Source organism: Carcharodon carcharias, chromosome 3, assembly GCF_017639515.1.
Source record: "Carcharodon carcharias isolate sCarCar2 chromosome 3, sCarCar2.pri, whole genome shotgun sequence".
NCBI classification, from domain to species: Eukaryota; Metazoa; Chordata; class Chondrichthyes; order Lamniformes; family Lamnidae; genus Carcharodon; species Carcharodon carcharias.
The window spans coordinates 222,873,179-222,889,402 of record NC_054469.1 but is presented as its reverse complement, the minus strand read 5'-3'; the positions used below and the strand labels follow the sequence as shown (position 1 = coordinate 222,889,402).

The 16,224-nt window shown below is 43.9% G+C and overlaps 1 protein-coding gene across 2 annotated transcripts in view; it reads left to right on the top strand.

Moving 5' to 3' along the window:
• Positions 1–16,224, top strand: part of drosha (drosha ribonuclease III) — a 159,217-nt gene that overhangs the window by 18,380 nt on the left and 124,613 nt on the right. For both annotated transcript variants that reach the window (XM_041184702.1, XM_041184701.1), the window contains exons 7-13: positions 1,779–1,859; positions 4,028–4,114; positions 4,209–4,295; positions 5,453–5,524; positions 6,294–6,375; positions 8,201–8,275; positions 11,831–12,000. In XM_041184702.1, coding sequence (XP_041040636.1) covers positions 1,779–1,859; positions 4,028–4,114; positions 4,209–4,295; positions 5,453–5,524; positions 6,294–6,375; positions 8,201–8,275; positions 11,831–12,000 — 654 coding nt within the window. The remainder of the gene's footprint in view (positions 1–1,778; positions 1,860–4,027; positions 4,115–4,208; positions 4,296–5,452; positions 5,525–6,293; positions 6,376–8,200; positions 8,276–11,830; positions 12,001–16,224) is intronic.

The window sequence follows — 16,224 nt, the reverse complement described above, 5'->3', positions numbered from 1 at the left end:
GTGGTGTACGTGGATGGTTGATGTGGTGTACGTGGATGGTTGATGTGGTGTACGTGGATGGTTGATGTGGTGTACGTGGATGGTTGATGTGGAAGACGCGGATTGTTGATGTATATGTGGATTTTTACAAGTTTTTAACAAGTTCCCACATGGCAAACTGATCAGTAAATAATGGGGTCAAAGAGAAGGTGGCAAATTGGATCCAAAATTGGTTGGGTGGCAGGAAGCAAAGCGTTTTTATTTTGTGACCTGAAGGCTATTTCTGCAGGGCTCAGTGCTGAGCCCCTTTCTGTTTGGGGTATATGTCAATGATTTAAACTTAAATACAGGGGGCATGATTAAGAAGTTTGTAGATGGTAGAGAAGCTGGACATGAGGATAATAATGAGGAAGAAAGCTGTAGCCTGTAGCAATTTATCAATGGACTGGTCAGATGGACATAGAAGTGGCAAATGAAATTCAATCTGGAGAATTGTGAGAAAATGCATTTGGGGAAGAGAAGCAAGGCAAAGGAAAGACAGTAAATGATAGGATACTGAGAAGTGCAATGGGGCCTTTGAGCGCATGTCCCCAGATTCCTGAAAGCAGCAGGACTGAGATGAGATGGTTAACAAGGCAAACAAGATACAATAAAGCCCTGCTGGTCGTGGGGGCTCCCACAAATTCTCGCAAAGGATGAAATCGCGAATGGTGGATGTGCTTTATAATGGGACTGAATTAGATAGGTTCCAGCTATCCCAGAATTTGGATGTTAATCAGGCCTTTTCTCTCTCCCAGAGAGACCTTCTTGTACTGAAGGCACCAGCTGATCCTTTCACCGTTACACGTGGTTCTCTCTCCGATCCAGTTCTCCCTTCCCCTTCCTCCTCATTTATTTTCTTGTTTGATTTTTCATGGCAGAAAACTGAAAGCAGAAAGCAGTCACTCTCACACGCACGTGCACACACGCACGCACACACAAAAGCACGCACACACACACACAAAAGCACGCGCGCGCACACATAAAAACACGCACAAAAACACACATGCACGCACGCGCACACACACACGTGCACACACACACAAAAGCATGCGCACACACACAAAAGCACGTGCACACACACACACATAAAAACACGCACAAAAACACACGCACACATGCACGCACACACACACACGCGCACACACAAAAGCACGTGCACACACACATAAAAACACATGCACAAAAACACACACACACATAAAAACACACACACACACACATAAAAACACACACACACACACATAAAAACACACACACACATAAAAACACACGCACAAAAACACACCCACACCCTGGTTTGCTACAAGTTCTTTGTTTTTAATTTGCTTAAATTGCAGATAGGTGGAGATTTGGGGCCCCAATGGGTACAAGGACTTCCACACTGTTAAACAAAGCTGTGAAAGAAGTACTTTCCTTTATTAGCTGCAGCCTATAATATAAGAGCAGGAAGTTTATGCCAGAACTGTATAAAACACCAATAAGTCATAAACTAGAGTATTACATACAGTTCTGGTCACTGCCTTACAGGAGGGATATGAATTAGGCCTAATGAATTAGATAGCAAGCTCAAAACCTCATTGTGTCAGCTTCCTCAAACTGAGCAACCTGTTGTCATTATTTATTAATTCCATATTAATTAAATCAGTGCCGCTTATGAATGAGGTAAATAAGCACTCTGGATGTTATTGGTAATTGGGCGCTACATTCCTCAGTATTTAAGCTATTGCTTCCTCTTAACTTTCACCCCCTACTCCTAGATGAACGACGGCCCACTGTGTAAATGTAGCGCCAAGGCAAAACGAACTGGGATCAGACACAGCATTTACCCTGGTGAAGAGGTAGGAATGCACTTTGTTTTGTCCAGATGTTTTTGAATCTTGCATGATTTAAGAGAACTTTGCATATTTCTAAAGATTTGATCCATATCTGGAAGTAGTTCTAGAAAACTTGAGTGAAAATCGATTTTTCATCCCTCTCCCTGGCAACTCTCTGAAGCTGAGTCAGACGATTCACAATCTTGATGTTGTGTTTGACTTCCCATGGTGAGCTCCTGACTACATATCCGCTCCATCACCTAGACTGTCTACTTCAACCTCCGTAACATTGGCTGACTCCAACCCTGTCTCAGCTCATCTGAAGCTGAAACCCTTATCCTTGCCTTTGTTACCCTGAGACTTAGCTATCCCAAAAACATTCCTTGCTGGTCTCCCGCATTCTACCTTCCATAAAGTGGTCTTCCTTCAACGCTCTGTTGCCCATATCTTAACTCGCATCAAGTCCCGGTTAACCTGGTCACCCCTTGGCTCACTGACCTACACAGGCTCTTGGCCTGACAACACCTTAGTTTTAAAATTCCCACCCTTGTTTTCAAATCCCTCCATGGCCTCACCGCTCCCTATCTCTGTAACCTCTTCCAGCCCCACGACCCTCCGAGATGTCTGCACTCCTCTAATTCTGGCCTCTTGAGTAGTCCTGATTTTAATCATCCCACCATTGGTCAGCTGCCTGGGCCTAAGCTACGGAATTCCATCCCTAAACCTTTCCAACAATCTTGCCTCCTTTAGGATGCTCCTCAAAACCTGCCTCATTGACCGAGTTTTTGGTCATCTCTCCTCATGGTTCCTTCTGTGCCTCGGTGTCAAAATTCTTATTGATAACTCCCTTGTTATGCACTATATAAATGGAAGTTATTGTTGGTTTTATCGTTTATCAAGAGGAGCTTGCAACTGAAATATAAACTTCATGGGTGATTGACCTCCAACTCACTAATATTGAGATTCCTGAGGTATGCACCGCAATTTTCTGAGATCCTTCTACTGCATCGGAAAGTTAAGCCCACTGTATGTTACCCATCGTACTGTTCCTGTTTGATTAGAACTCTCACTGCAAAGCCACAGCAGAGTCTGAGTGCATTCTCTTTTTAAAAAAAGGGGTAAATCTTGTTTGTTTGGCTTGAAATAATTTACTCCCACCCCGCCCCCAATGCTATACAGCATTCCACACAAGGCAAATTGACGCTCATCCCACATTCAGTCACCATCACTAAAACTGATTATCAGCTCATCGTCAGTCAGATTTTGGGATCCGGAATGCTCGACCCGAGAGGTGGTGGAAGCTGATTCCAAAAATGATTTAAGAAGGAGTTGGACAGGGACTTTTAAAAAGGGTGTTGCAGACAGACAGACAACCGGGATGTGAGACTAATCACGACTGCTCCCCAAAGAGCTGGCACAGGCATGAAGGGCCACATGGACTCCTCCTTCTGTGCTGTAGTTTCCTAAGATTCCAAGATCATGTTTCTGTTAATGGGAGCTTTCTGTGCGCAAGTTGGCTGCCAAGTTTCCTGCAGCGTACAGCAGTGTCTACATTTTAAAAATACTTGGCTATCAAATGCTTTGGGATATCCTGAGCAAGTGAAAGGGCGCTATATGTAAATGCTAGATCTTGCTTGCTTTCCTTTATTCAAGCATCGCAAGTGTAGCCCAGCCACTATCCTCTGCAGATGGCCAAAACCACCTTTCAAGGAAGTCCACAGGCTCCCGACCGTCCCACTTCCACCGTGAGCCTGGCAGTATGAGGTTTCCACGTGTAACGCTGCTACGTTGCTTGGCAGTGCATTGCTGCTCGAACTCGCAGCACAACCTAGAAGGCAGGTCTTAAACTTCATATTCCTGCAGAATTTTGGAGTAACTTCTTTTGGTAATGCAAATGGGCGACTGGAGGGACCCCAAGCAAAGGAGCTGAATTGGCTCCTTGATGCCTTACATGGAGCCCTTTGAATCAAGAGAAGTTCAGTGCTGCTGTGTTCTTCACTTTTATGGATATATCCTCATTGTTAACCGTAACCATAAAACATTCCCACGAAGCTATTTGATGACAAGGCTGTGATTATGACCGTACTCCGTCAGTGGATACAAAATGGCTGATAGGTTTGTAGGTCCCTTGCTATTTTGACAATGTTGGGGAAGTTGCAAACTATAACACGCTTTGAAATGTTTTATTCTAGGCAAATGATGCTTGTCGTCCAATGACTAATAACGCAGGCAAATTATTCCACTATAGGATTACAGTTTCTCCGCCTACCAATTTTTTGGTAAGTGCTGTGTTATTAGCTCTCGAAGGGCAAAGTATGAATCTTTTAAGTTATGTCTTGTGATTTCCAAACTAAATGCTACATTTTGTTTTAGACTGATAGACCAACCGTGATCGAGTACGACGACCACGAATATATCTTTGAAGGGTTTTCCCTGTTTTCTCACACTCCGCTTAATAATGTGAGTACCGCAATTGTAAATTATCAGCCATATGTTTTATATTATATATTAGGTGCATTCGGCTCTTCTCATAAGAGCAATCTTACATCCTATCTGAAATGCTAACTTATGGACATGCTGTTATTGTGATACTTCGTCATTTTAAATAATATAGAAGCTGCTAATCCGAAGTAACTCTGGTGCAATTCCTCTCTTACACGGCAAGTTGTTGTGGTCTGGAATGCACTGGCTGAAAGGGTGGTGGAATCAGATTCAATAGAAGCTTTCAAAAGAGAATTACATAAACATTTAAAAGAGAAAAATAAATTGCAGAGTTGCGGGGTTAGAGCAGGGGGAGTAGGATTAATTGGATAGGCCGACTAAAGAGCTCTCAGGGACATGATCCCGCTGCCACTGATATTTACCCAGCGGCATGTGGTTTGGGGAAGAGGGGCTGGTCTTATGGGAAAAGTGATAGGTAAACCCTGGCGTGTGGGCTCTGGGGATGGGGAGGGCTGGGGGGAGCCAGCACGGGGAAGGTGGAGTGAGCACTGAGAGGCACCCCCTCTGCTCTTGCTACGACCTCCGACCCACGACCCCCTTCCCGCCATCACTCACCTGTGCTTGGGTTCCTCGTAGTTGGACATAAAAATCCCGTGGCACTGTTTCCAAAGAAGAGGGGGTATCCTTGATGTCCTTTGTCCCTCAATAAATATCCCGCAAGCAGATTATCTGGTCATTATCATGCTGCTGTTTGTGGGGGCTTGCTGTGCATAGATTGGCTACAGCAGTGACTAAACTTCAGAAGCACTACATTGACTGTAGAGTGTTCTAAGGCCATGAAAGGTGCTATAGAAATGCAAGTTCTTTTTTCGATTTATCGCTTTCGTGCTTTTAACATTAGCTTGCATTGTACTGCAATATATGCTTTCATTGGTGCACCCTGCTTAATTACCTTGAGGTCATGATGTATTTGAATGATGGAGCCTCTTATGATTAACTGGCGAAGCTTCAAAAAGCACAATAATTTCTTACTTTATATCCAAATACATCATTGTGTATCTTTAGACGATCACGTATTAATTCTATAGCGTTTACAAACTAAGAGTGACATTACCCAGCTAAATGTCTATTGCTATATAGAAATGGTCATACCCAATGTTTCTTGATTTTTGCAGATTCCTCTGTGTAGGGTCATACGTTTTAATATAGACTACACCATCCATTTCATCGAGGAAATGATGCCAGAGGCAAGTACTGATCATCATCCTTTTTTTTGAAAAAAAAAATTAGCAGTGAAGAATGGATCATCACATATTTTTAAAAGTCAGGAATTTGTGGTGATTTGAAATATCATGTTACTGTATGTAAAACAAAAAGAACAGGCCAGGCTGAAGGGAGATTTAATTGAGGCGTATAACTCTGTGAACTGTCTAGATAAAGTCAATAAGGAGGGCCTGTTTCCCTTAGCATGGAGGTCAAGAATCAATGGGCATAGATTTAAAGTAATTGGTGGAAGGATTAGAGGGGAGCTGAGAAGGTTTTATTTTACGTAGTGTGTGTAAGGGTCTGGAGCTCATTGGCCTAAAGGGGCAGAGGCAGAAACCTTTCTCACGTTCTGAAAATTACTCAGAGATACATGTTACCTACGGGGCTATGGACCATGAGTTGGAAAGTAGGATTAGTTTGGATAGCTCTGTTTCGGCCTGCTCAAGTATGAGGGACTGAATGGCCTGCTTCTGCTGTTATGTAAATCTGTAGGAGCAGCAGTGCCCTTGTCAGTGATCCCGTCCTCCTTCACATCTTATGATAAAATAATTCGGAACTGAGCTTATACATTGTACATTTTACAGAATCAATGTTTTTTTTTAGCCTTTTAATAGTTAGAGATTTATAGAGTTGGATTTAATTAAGGATCGGAATAGAGCAAAAACAAATTGCAAACCACTTGCTTTGCAATGTGTTTATTTGCTATTTGCCTTTCACAGACCTGAGATTTTGTGTTTATTTTGGTTTCAGAATTTCTGTGTGAAAGGATTAGAAATGTTTGCCTCGTTCTTATTCAAGGATATTTTGGAACTTTACGACTGGAATATTCACGGTAACATGAAACTCAAAATGTAAATTTTAAAGTAAAACTGATGGGACACTACCTTTTAATTAATCCGATTTATATTCGTTAGTAAGAAACCTATATGCTGCCTAATCAGAGTTTAGTGTTGGTCCATGTTCAAAGTCATTTTCATTCAATTAATTAAGACAAATTACAAAAATTGTCTTATGTCTGAGTGAGAGTCGATCTTTCCTATTTTCTTGGTGAACAAGTTGAACGAGATTGATGATGTTTTATATTGTAAGAAACTTGGTATTTTCAATGTATTTTACTGACATGAAACAAAAGACGACAAGGGTGATGTCAGAACTGAGCGGTTATACTTATCAGGAAAGACTGAACAGGCTGAGCTCTTTTTTTCTAGAAGAGAGATGGCTGAGGGATGACTTATTGGAACGCTTTAAGATTATGGAACAGCTCAACAGTTCGATTTTTGATCTACAAGGGAGACAAGGATTATGAGGGACAGGAAGGAAAGTGGAGTTGAGGCCACAGTCAGATCAGCAATTATCTTATCGAATGGCAGAGCAGGCTGGTGGGCAGAATGGCCTACTCCTGCTCCTTTTCCTTGTGTTCTTATTTTCTTGATAGGGTAGGCTTAGAGGAGATGTTTCCACTTGTGGACGAGACCAGAACTAGACCATAAATGTAACGTAGTCACTAATAAAATCCAATAGGGAATTCAGGAGAAACTACTTTTAACGAAGAGAGTGGTTAGAATGTGGAACTCACTGCCCCGGGGAATAGTTGAGGTGAGTAGTATAAATGCATTTTAGGGGAAATAAAACATGAGTGAGAAAGGAATATAGAAGGACCAAATTCACACACACCAGATATTTTGAGAAAATATCATAGATGCAGTTCCTAACATCCGTGTACAATATTCAAAAACAACTGAAAGCTTCCAGGGATTGATTGCAGCCAGGATTATCATTAACGACCTGTCTAAAAACTAGGCTGATTTGTTTTGCAAGGAGCATGACCCACTATTGCCATGGTTAATGGAATATTACCAAACTTCTCAGAAATATCAGATCAATAAATAAAACATCAGACCATGAGAAATTATTATTAAATATGATATAAAGCTGAGTTAAAACAGAAAATGCTCGAAAAACTCAGCAGGTCTGGCGGCATCTGTGGAGAGAGAAACAGAGATAAGCCTTTCGAGTCTGTATGACTCTTGGGAGCTCTGAAGAAGAGTCATACAGATTCGGAACGTTATCTCTGTTTCTCTCTCCACAGATGCTGCCAGACCTGCTGAGTTTTTCCAGCATTTTCTGTTTTTACTTCGGATCTCCAGCATCTGCAGCATTTTGCTTTTCCAACAAAGCTGAGTTACTTGTACTGGAGACACAACCCCATTGCGTGATTATAGTGATCAAATCTCTGTTAAAACATTCTGTGTTCTGTGAGGCTTATTAAGTCCTAAGCAGTAAATTGAAACAAATGTGGAATTTACTGTTTTTTTACATTCAGGATTTGAACTTTTCTGGGTTAGTGCCAGGTTTTAATGGCGGGAAGGTGTATTGACAAGTGTGACATGTTTACATGGGAAAATTCCATTATAATTGTGGTCTTCAGAATTTAGAATGGAAACAGAAAAATAAGGACAGAATGTAATTCCTTAAAAAGAAGTCTGAATAACATGTTGTGTTTGCTAATCCAATTATCCCCGGCTCTCTAACTCCACCTCACTTTAAAGCTATACTTCTTCTGGCTTCACTGTGTATAGTTCCACAGAAGATTGACATGCGCGCACATGTTCCTGCGTCTATATATGTATCTGAAAATATATTTCGCTCTATCCTAGGTCCAGTATTTGAAAGTGGTGCTCCATCCTGCCCAAGATTTCATTTTTTGCCCCGCTTTGTTAGATCGATACCTGGTGAGTAAGGGGTAATAGAACAGGACAGTACAAAGGAAGACCATTCGGCACACTGAGTCTCTTTCAAAAAGCAATCTAGTTATCAATGAATAAAAGATTGTGAAAAGCACATGCCCAGTTGCTCCCTTGCATTTAGGAGAAATATAGGGTGGAACTTAATTCAGGTGATGTGGGACCTGTTGGCCAGGAGCTTGGCGGGATTCCTGGATGGATCAAAAGGTGCTAGCTGACCACAATCACATGGCCTATTAGGGGAAGTGAGACGCAAGGCCCCAATTACTTGATAGCGGCCTCTTCTACTCCTGGCCCTCTGATAATGGTGCCTCTGGTACCTGCAAGCTGCCTCCCTTAGCACTGTTTCTCCAACCCTTGTATGCCCAACAATATTGGGTGTGTAATCACCATGGGTCTTATTTTAGTCCTCTCACTTCCTGCTACCTCTTCTGGATTTAAGGTGCCAATCTGTGCCCCTTAGTCTGCACCATCAGACCCCCCCTCCCCAATCTGGGCCCCTCAGTCTGCACCATCAGACCCCCCCTCCCCAATCTGGGCCCCTTAGTCTGCACCATCAGACCCTCCCTCCCCAATCTGTGCCCCTTAGTCTGCACCATCAGACCCCCCCTCCCCAATCTGGGCCCCTCAGTCTGCACCATCAGACCCCCCCTCCCCAATCTGGGCCCCTTAGTCTGCACCATCAGACCCTCCCTCCCCAATCTGTGCCCCTTAGTCTGCACCATCAGACCCCCCCTCCCCAATCTGGGCCCCTCAGTCTGTGCCATCAGACCCTCCCTCCCCAATCTGGGCCCCTCAGTCTGTGCCATCAGACCCTCCCCAATCTGGGCCCCTCAGTCTGCGCCATCAGACCCTCCCCAATCTGGGCCCCTCAGTCTGTGCCATCAGACCCTCCCCAATCTGGGCCCCTCAGTCTGCACCATCTGCCCCTCCCCCTCTAATCTGTGCCTCTCAGCCTGTAATTTTCCGAATTCCTTCTGTGGAAGGCAGTTATATAATGGCTGACCGTGCACCTTGGAGAGACAGCCGGCGCCAACTCCTCCAGCTTTCACTGGACGGGAATCTGATGGCCCCTAAAATCCCCCCTCGCCACTCACTTAATCCCAAGAGTGTGTTATCTAACTCTCAGCAGCGTGCAAGTACCTCTCAGCTGCCGCCTTAACAATCTTAATTGGCTGTTCCCACCGCATTCACACAGGTTTTGCCGCATCACTGCCTTCCCACTGATCGTTTAATTCAGCCCTCAGTTTTAGCCACTATAGAGCTCATGAGTTCGGTCCATAGTGAGTTCTGACTTGTGCGCTCCCAAGTGATTCCGAGGCCCCGCCCATCTGACGACTTGCATTAGATTCCACCCATAGTGTGAGCTAATTAATGTCTTAGAAAATGACAGTGTTGATATTCTGTCTCTTCAAAAAAAAAACCAGCCTAAACAATGGTGATATGCTACTTTTAAGAGAATATCCTGTACCTCACATTTACTCGATGATTATCGAAATACCTCAGTAAGATGTCACTCAAACTCTGGGGCAAACCGTCTTATTGTGCCTCTGGGCTGGACTTTGCCATCCCGATGAGGGGCAGACCCGGGTCGGGTGGGTGCAAAGGAGGCGAGGTGGACCAGATTTCAGGAAGCCTGGCCCCTGTTCCCGTCCTCTGCCATTTTCAAGTGTGCAGGATTAAGGGTACAGATCGTGGTTGTGCACTCAGCAATCCTGATGCCAGGGGTTAGTGGGGGTCAGTGATTTCAGAACCTCCCCCCCCTCTCCACCTCTCCCCGCAATTTTTTTTGGAGTCAGCCCAGCTTCTGAAGGTGATGTGGTTCACGCCAGGTCAGAGGGGTCGTGAACCATGGGGGAAAGCCTGTTCTGGAGTCGGGAACCTTTTGAAAAGTAAGTTTAAAAGATGTTGCCAACTTTACGTGTCATTCTTAAATGATCAGATAGCATCTAATCATGTTTTCAATGCAGTTATTGATGATAGGGCTTTGTTCTTGAAAGGTAAGTGACAATTAAATTGACCAGCATTGTGAAAGTGTTCAGATGCGTTTGAGTACCTTATCCAGTGGGTAAAGTGCTCTTCTCCATTAAATAGTATAGAGGTTCGTATCTTAATATGTCAATTGGACTCTGTGCTTTGTTCTTTGCATTGATTTGCAGACTGGTGATCTGTTTGCTGTAGAAGTCGTGCAACAGATGGCCATCTGTTCTGCTACTTCAAAGGCACAAGTATCCAGCTCTGGAGGTTTTATTGACACAATTGTGCATCTGAATCCCATTATGATTGCTTGATTGAACTTGTAAAGCCACAAAAGGATTCGGTTCAGCAGGGGTTGTTGATACTGCTGTCAAGGGGATCGTGAGCTTTGTTTATACCGATTTCTTTATCAGCTCTTAAGAGGTTATGTTTTATCGAAGTGGAGTTTGAAGGGCTGTTTGTTTATTTTGACAATTTCATGAGCATTTCAAAGACTTCCCAATGTTATTATAGAGCTCATGAGTTCAGTCCATAGTGGGTTCTGTATGAGTAGGGATGGGGGGGAATATGGAGGGGCAGGGAGGTTGGTGAGGGGGCAGGGAGGTTGGTGAGGGGTGAGGTCTAAGGTACCTAAAACTTATGTACAGCACTGTGCGATGTCTCAGTGAATAGAGATGGGTCTTCGAACCTGCTTGCCTTGGCATCTGCCAGCCTCCATTGCTACTTCAGGCCCCCTTCCAGAGGCAGTGGCCTAACACCAGTATCTCAAACTAACCTTGTAGCTGGAATCCCTTATCCCTGGAATCGTTCTGGTAACTCTCCTCTGCACTCTCTCAAGGACCCTCCCATCCTTCCTAAAGTGTGGTGATCAGAACTGGACACAATACTCTAGCTGTGACTTAACCAGAGCTTTATAAAGGTTCAGCATAACTTCCTTGCTTTGGCAACTCAGTAACTCTGTTTCTGAAGCTCAAGCTGCCTTACAGAATTGTTACATCGCAGAAGGAGGCCATTTGGCCCATCTTGTCTGCACCAGCTCTTCGAATGAGCAACTTACCTAGTGCCATTCCCCCACCTTCTCCCTGTAACCCTGCACATTCTTCCTTTTCAGATAACAATCTGATTCCCTTTTGAATACCTCAATTGAACCTGCCTTCGCCACACTCTTGGGCAGCGCATTCCAGACCTTAACCACGCGCTGCGTGAGAAAGTTTTTCCCCATGTCACTTTTGCTTCTTTTGCTAATTACTTTAAATCCGTGCCCTCTCGTTCTCGATCCTTTACGAGCGGGAACAGCTTGTCCCTATCCACGTTTTGCTAACCACTCTCTAAATATGCCCTGGCACCAAAACCAACAAAAGGCTGCTCCCTCTCAGTTGAGAAATACGATTTGGAAGGTGGTAACTGGAAGCAGGCGATCACTGACCATTGAAACGCCAAGTATCGTTTAGACGTAAGTGCCAACATGTGAACACACGTTCGCAGGGTTAATTATGGTTCCACTGGGACTCTGAACACTGTTCCTTTTCCTGCTCTCACATTTCTGTTTTATTTCCTTGCTGTCAGATAGTGGAAAAGAAGTCCTTTCAATGCATCAGGTGTTGCTTTACCTATTACGCAGCAGTAAACCTCTGGTTCCTGAGGAGGAGATTGCTAACATGCTGCAGTGGGAGGAGTTGGAATGGCAGAAATATGCTGAAGAATGTAAGGGCATGATTGTGACCCACCCTGGCATGGTATGTGTTCACACAGAAGTGGACCTTTATGTAGAATCTAATGTGTTCTCAGATAGGAAGCTGTAAAATTACAGTAAAGTGTTTGCTAATGAGTAGATCTATGACTTCAACAGTAATGGTGTTTACTCGTACTGGTAAGTGATTGATTTACAATGATTGCTTCTCCTGATATGGTAGCCTAATGGTAATCCAGAGGCCTGGACTAATGATCCAGCGACATGAATTCAAATCCCACTACAGCAGCTCAGGATATACATTAAATAAACTTGGGGGGAGGGGGAAAGAATCTCTAGTATCAGATGAAGACTGTGAGCTGGGATTGATGTTGGACATGGGGTCTCCTCCACCGGTTGGAGAATGGGTAGTAACTCCCGTGTCACATGCGTGGGGGAGGCACGACCACATTAAGTGTCTACCAGGCGCTTAACTGGTCAGCATCGGGCCTTGCCCCCAAGATTTAGGACCCCAGGGCGGACATCCTTCCCTCAGAGAGCTGCCAGCCTCTTCATTTCCGGTAGCGCCACCGGGAGTGGTGGCTGCTGCCAGTAATACTCCAAGAACTTCACCAGGGAACGTCGTTGGATCGCTGGACAAAAGTTAGTGGAGGAAAGGGTTAGTGGAGGAAGGGCATGCGGGAAAGGTAGGGGGTAGAGGCTGTCGGAGGCAAGGGCCTTCAGCGAATCCACCCTGCCTTCCTGATGCGGAACCCTTCAATTGGGCACAGAGTGCCTGGCAACAAGGGACACCCCTGGTAGGCCACTGGCAAACCCAACAGAGGTAGCTGGGTGGCCTTCCAGAAGCACTGCAAAGCTGTGCCACTCCCATTTAAATCCCTGAGCCACCAGTAAATTCTGATCTGCTCGGATAATTAATGTCAACTGGCTCATCAATGAGCCTAGTTGACAACCCGCCCCAACCAGGCAGGTTCCTCGCATTGGCCCCTTCCCACCTCTGATGTAATCGCGGGAGCCTTCCCACCGCCAGTAGACTGAAGCGCGGCCTCTCCTGCGATTTAGTCGGCTTGGCCCAGCATGTTTTCCACCACGACAGGCTGGGTTAAATTCCGCTCTACCTAACGATTGGCTTGTCGTTAAAAACCCATCTGGTGCTCTAACGTCCTTTAAGGAAGGAAATCTGCCATCCTCACTTGGTCTGACCTACGTGTGAGTCCAGCCCCACAGCAACGTGGTTGACCGTTAACTGCCCTCTGAAATGGCCTGGAACACCATTCGGTTGTTGAGAAGGGCAGCTGAGCACCACCTTCTCGCGGGCCACTAGCGATGGACGATAAATGGTGGTGTAGCCAGTGAAGCCCACCTCCCAAGAATGAATTTTTTTTAAAAAAAAAAGAAACTTGCGTTTATACAGCCAGTATAACACAGTAAAATGTCCCAAGGCGTTTCACGAGAGTGTTATAAAACAAAAAAAATGACACTGAGCCACATGAGATACGAGGCTAAACGTTTTGTCAAAGAGATAGGTTTTAAGGCGCCTTACAGGAGGAGAGAGAGGTAACGATCGGAGAGGTTTAGGGAGGGAATTCCGGGGTTTGGGGTCTCAGCCACTGAAAGCATAGCCGCCAATGGTTGTAGCCATTAAAATCAGGAAAGCACAAGAGGCTCAGAATTTGACTGAGGTCAAATTGTAGTTCCGTTGTCAGCTTTGTGCATTAACCTCTGATGTGTTTCCAACAAGTACAAGATAATGAAGTAGTGAATGTTTATGATCAGTCATCTGAAATGTTTTCTAATATTTGCTGCGATTTAGATATTCATGACTTCCTTCAAGTGTCAGCAAGGTATTCACGAAAGATATGCAAAGAGTGAACTGCTTCTCGGTGATTTATTAGGAAGGAATTTTTAAACTTCCTTTACCATCCTTCATCTTAGTTATTGGCAAGTTATCTGTAGCAATATAAATTCAACGTCCATTAACTGGTACATCTTTGTGTCGTCTGAATATAGAATGAAGACGTCCATGGAATAATAATACAACAAAAGATTTTTAAAAATGTAACTTGTAAAACTATATCTGAGTGCTCATATTAAGTTCCACTCAGTATCTACCAGGGGTTGCTTATTATGGTAATATCTGATGTTTCAGAATGTTTTATTCAAAGAAAAAATGCTCATGGCTTTGCCCTTCCCTTTCCCTTCCCATCTCCAGAGTTCTCAGTTTCTCTGACTCGGACCTCTTGTATGTCTCCACCCTCCCCCTTGCCACGCCAATGGTGGCTGTGCCTTCAACCATCCTATACTGTGGAAATCCCTCCCTACATCTGTCCCTCTTCTCCCTTGAAAACATTCCCTAAAACCCTCCTTGTTGAGTACGTTTTTGAGGTGTCTGCTCCTCATACCTCCTTCCGTGACTGGGCAGCCATTTCAGATTCTGCCTCTGGGAAGCATCTCCGTGTATTGCTTTACATTAGAGGCGGTATAAAAAGCCAAGTTGTTGTTGAATGCTGGGCCGAAAGTAAACCGCGAATTTAAGCTAGTGTGACTTTAAAAAGCTGATCAAAGTGTTAAAGAAAGATTCTAAGGGGAAGACCCACCATCCATGGCCAACTAAAGAAGTTAGGGAAAGCATTAAATGTAAGGAAAAAGCTCATAACTGTGCCAAGCTGAGTGGTAGGACAGATGATTGGTCAGAATATAAAGAATGGCAGAGGGTGACTAAAAGGTTAATCAGGAAAAAGAAATTAGAGTATGAGAGGAAGCTCGCTAGAAATGCAAAAACGGATAGCAAGAGCTTGAACAGGTATTTAAAAAGGAAAAGAGTAAGTAAAGTGAGTGTTGGTCCTCGAGAGAGAGTGACAGTGAGGAGTTAATAGTAGATAATAAGGAAATGGCAGATGAAATGAACAAATATTTTGCTTCTGTGTTCACTATGGAGGATACAACAATCATTCCAGTAATAGCTGTAAATCAGGAGGTGAAAGGGAGAGAGAAACTTAGTGAAATTACAATCACTAGGGAAGCGGTACTGAGCAAACTGATGGAGCTGCAGGCTGACAAGTCCCTGGACCCTGATGGACTTCACCTGAGGGTCTTAAACAAGATGGTTAATGGGGTAGTAAATGCATTGGTGTTAATTTTCCAAAATTCGTTAGATTCTGGAAAGGTTCCATCAGACTGGAAAGTAGCAAATATAACCCCTGTTTTCAAGAAGGAGGGAGGCAGAAAACAGGAAACTACAGGGTGGTTAGCTTGACATCTGTCATGGGCAAGCTGTTAGAATCGATCATTAAGGAGGTTATAGCTGGGCACTTAGAGAACCTCAGGGTAATTGGGAAGAGTCAGCATGGTTTTGTGAAAGGGAAATCATGTTTAGTCAATTTATTGGAGTTTTTTGAAGGAGTAACGTGTACTATGGATAAAGGGGAACCTGTAGATGTACTGCACTTGGATTTCCAGAAGGTATTTGACAAGGTGCCACATCAAAGGTTATTGCAGAAAATAAAAGTTCATGGTGTAGGGGGTAACATATTAGCATGGATAGAAGATTGGCTGGTTGGCAGAAAACAGAGAGTATGCATAAATGGGTCTTTTTTGGATTGGCAGCATGTGATGAGTGGAGCCCCATAGGGGTCTGTGCTGGGGCCCTAACTTTTTACAATTTATATCAATGACTTAGATGAGGGGAGTGAAGACATGGTAGCTAAATTTGCATATGACACAAAGATAGGAAAGTATAAAACAAAAACAGAATTACCTGGAAAAACTCAGCAGGTCTGGCAGCATCGACGGAGAAGAAAAGAGTTGACGTTTCGAGTCCTCATGACCTTTCGATTTAGGAAAGTATGTTGTGAAGAGGACATGAGGTTGCAGATGGATATAGATAGGTTGAGTGAGTGGGCAAAGATCTGGCAAATGGAGTATAATGTGGGAAAAGATGAAGTTGTTCACTTTGGCAAGAAGAATAAAAAAGCAGAGTGTTACTTAAACAGGGAACAGCTGCATAATTCTGAGGTGCAGAGGAATCTAGGTGTTCTAGTACATATGTTACAAAAAGTTAGTATGCAGGTACAGCAAATAATTAAGAAGGCTAATGGAATGATATCCTTTATTACCAGAGGAATTGAACATATAAGTAAGGATGTTATGCTTCATTTATATACTGCATTGGTGAGACCACATCTCAAATACTGTGTGCAGTTCTGGTCTCCATATTCTAGGAAGGATGTAATGCATTCCAGTTGATTCAAAGGAGGTTTATTAGAGTGAT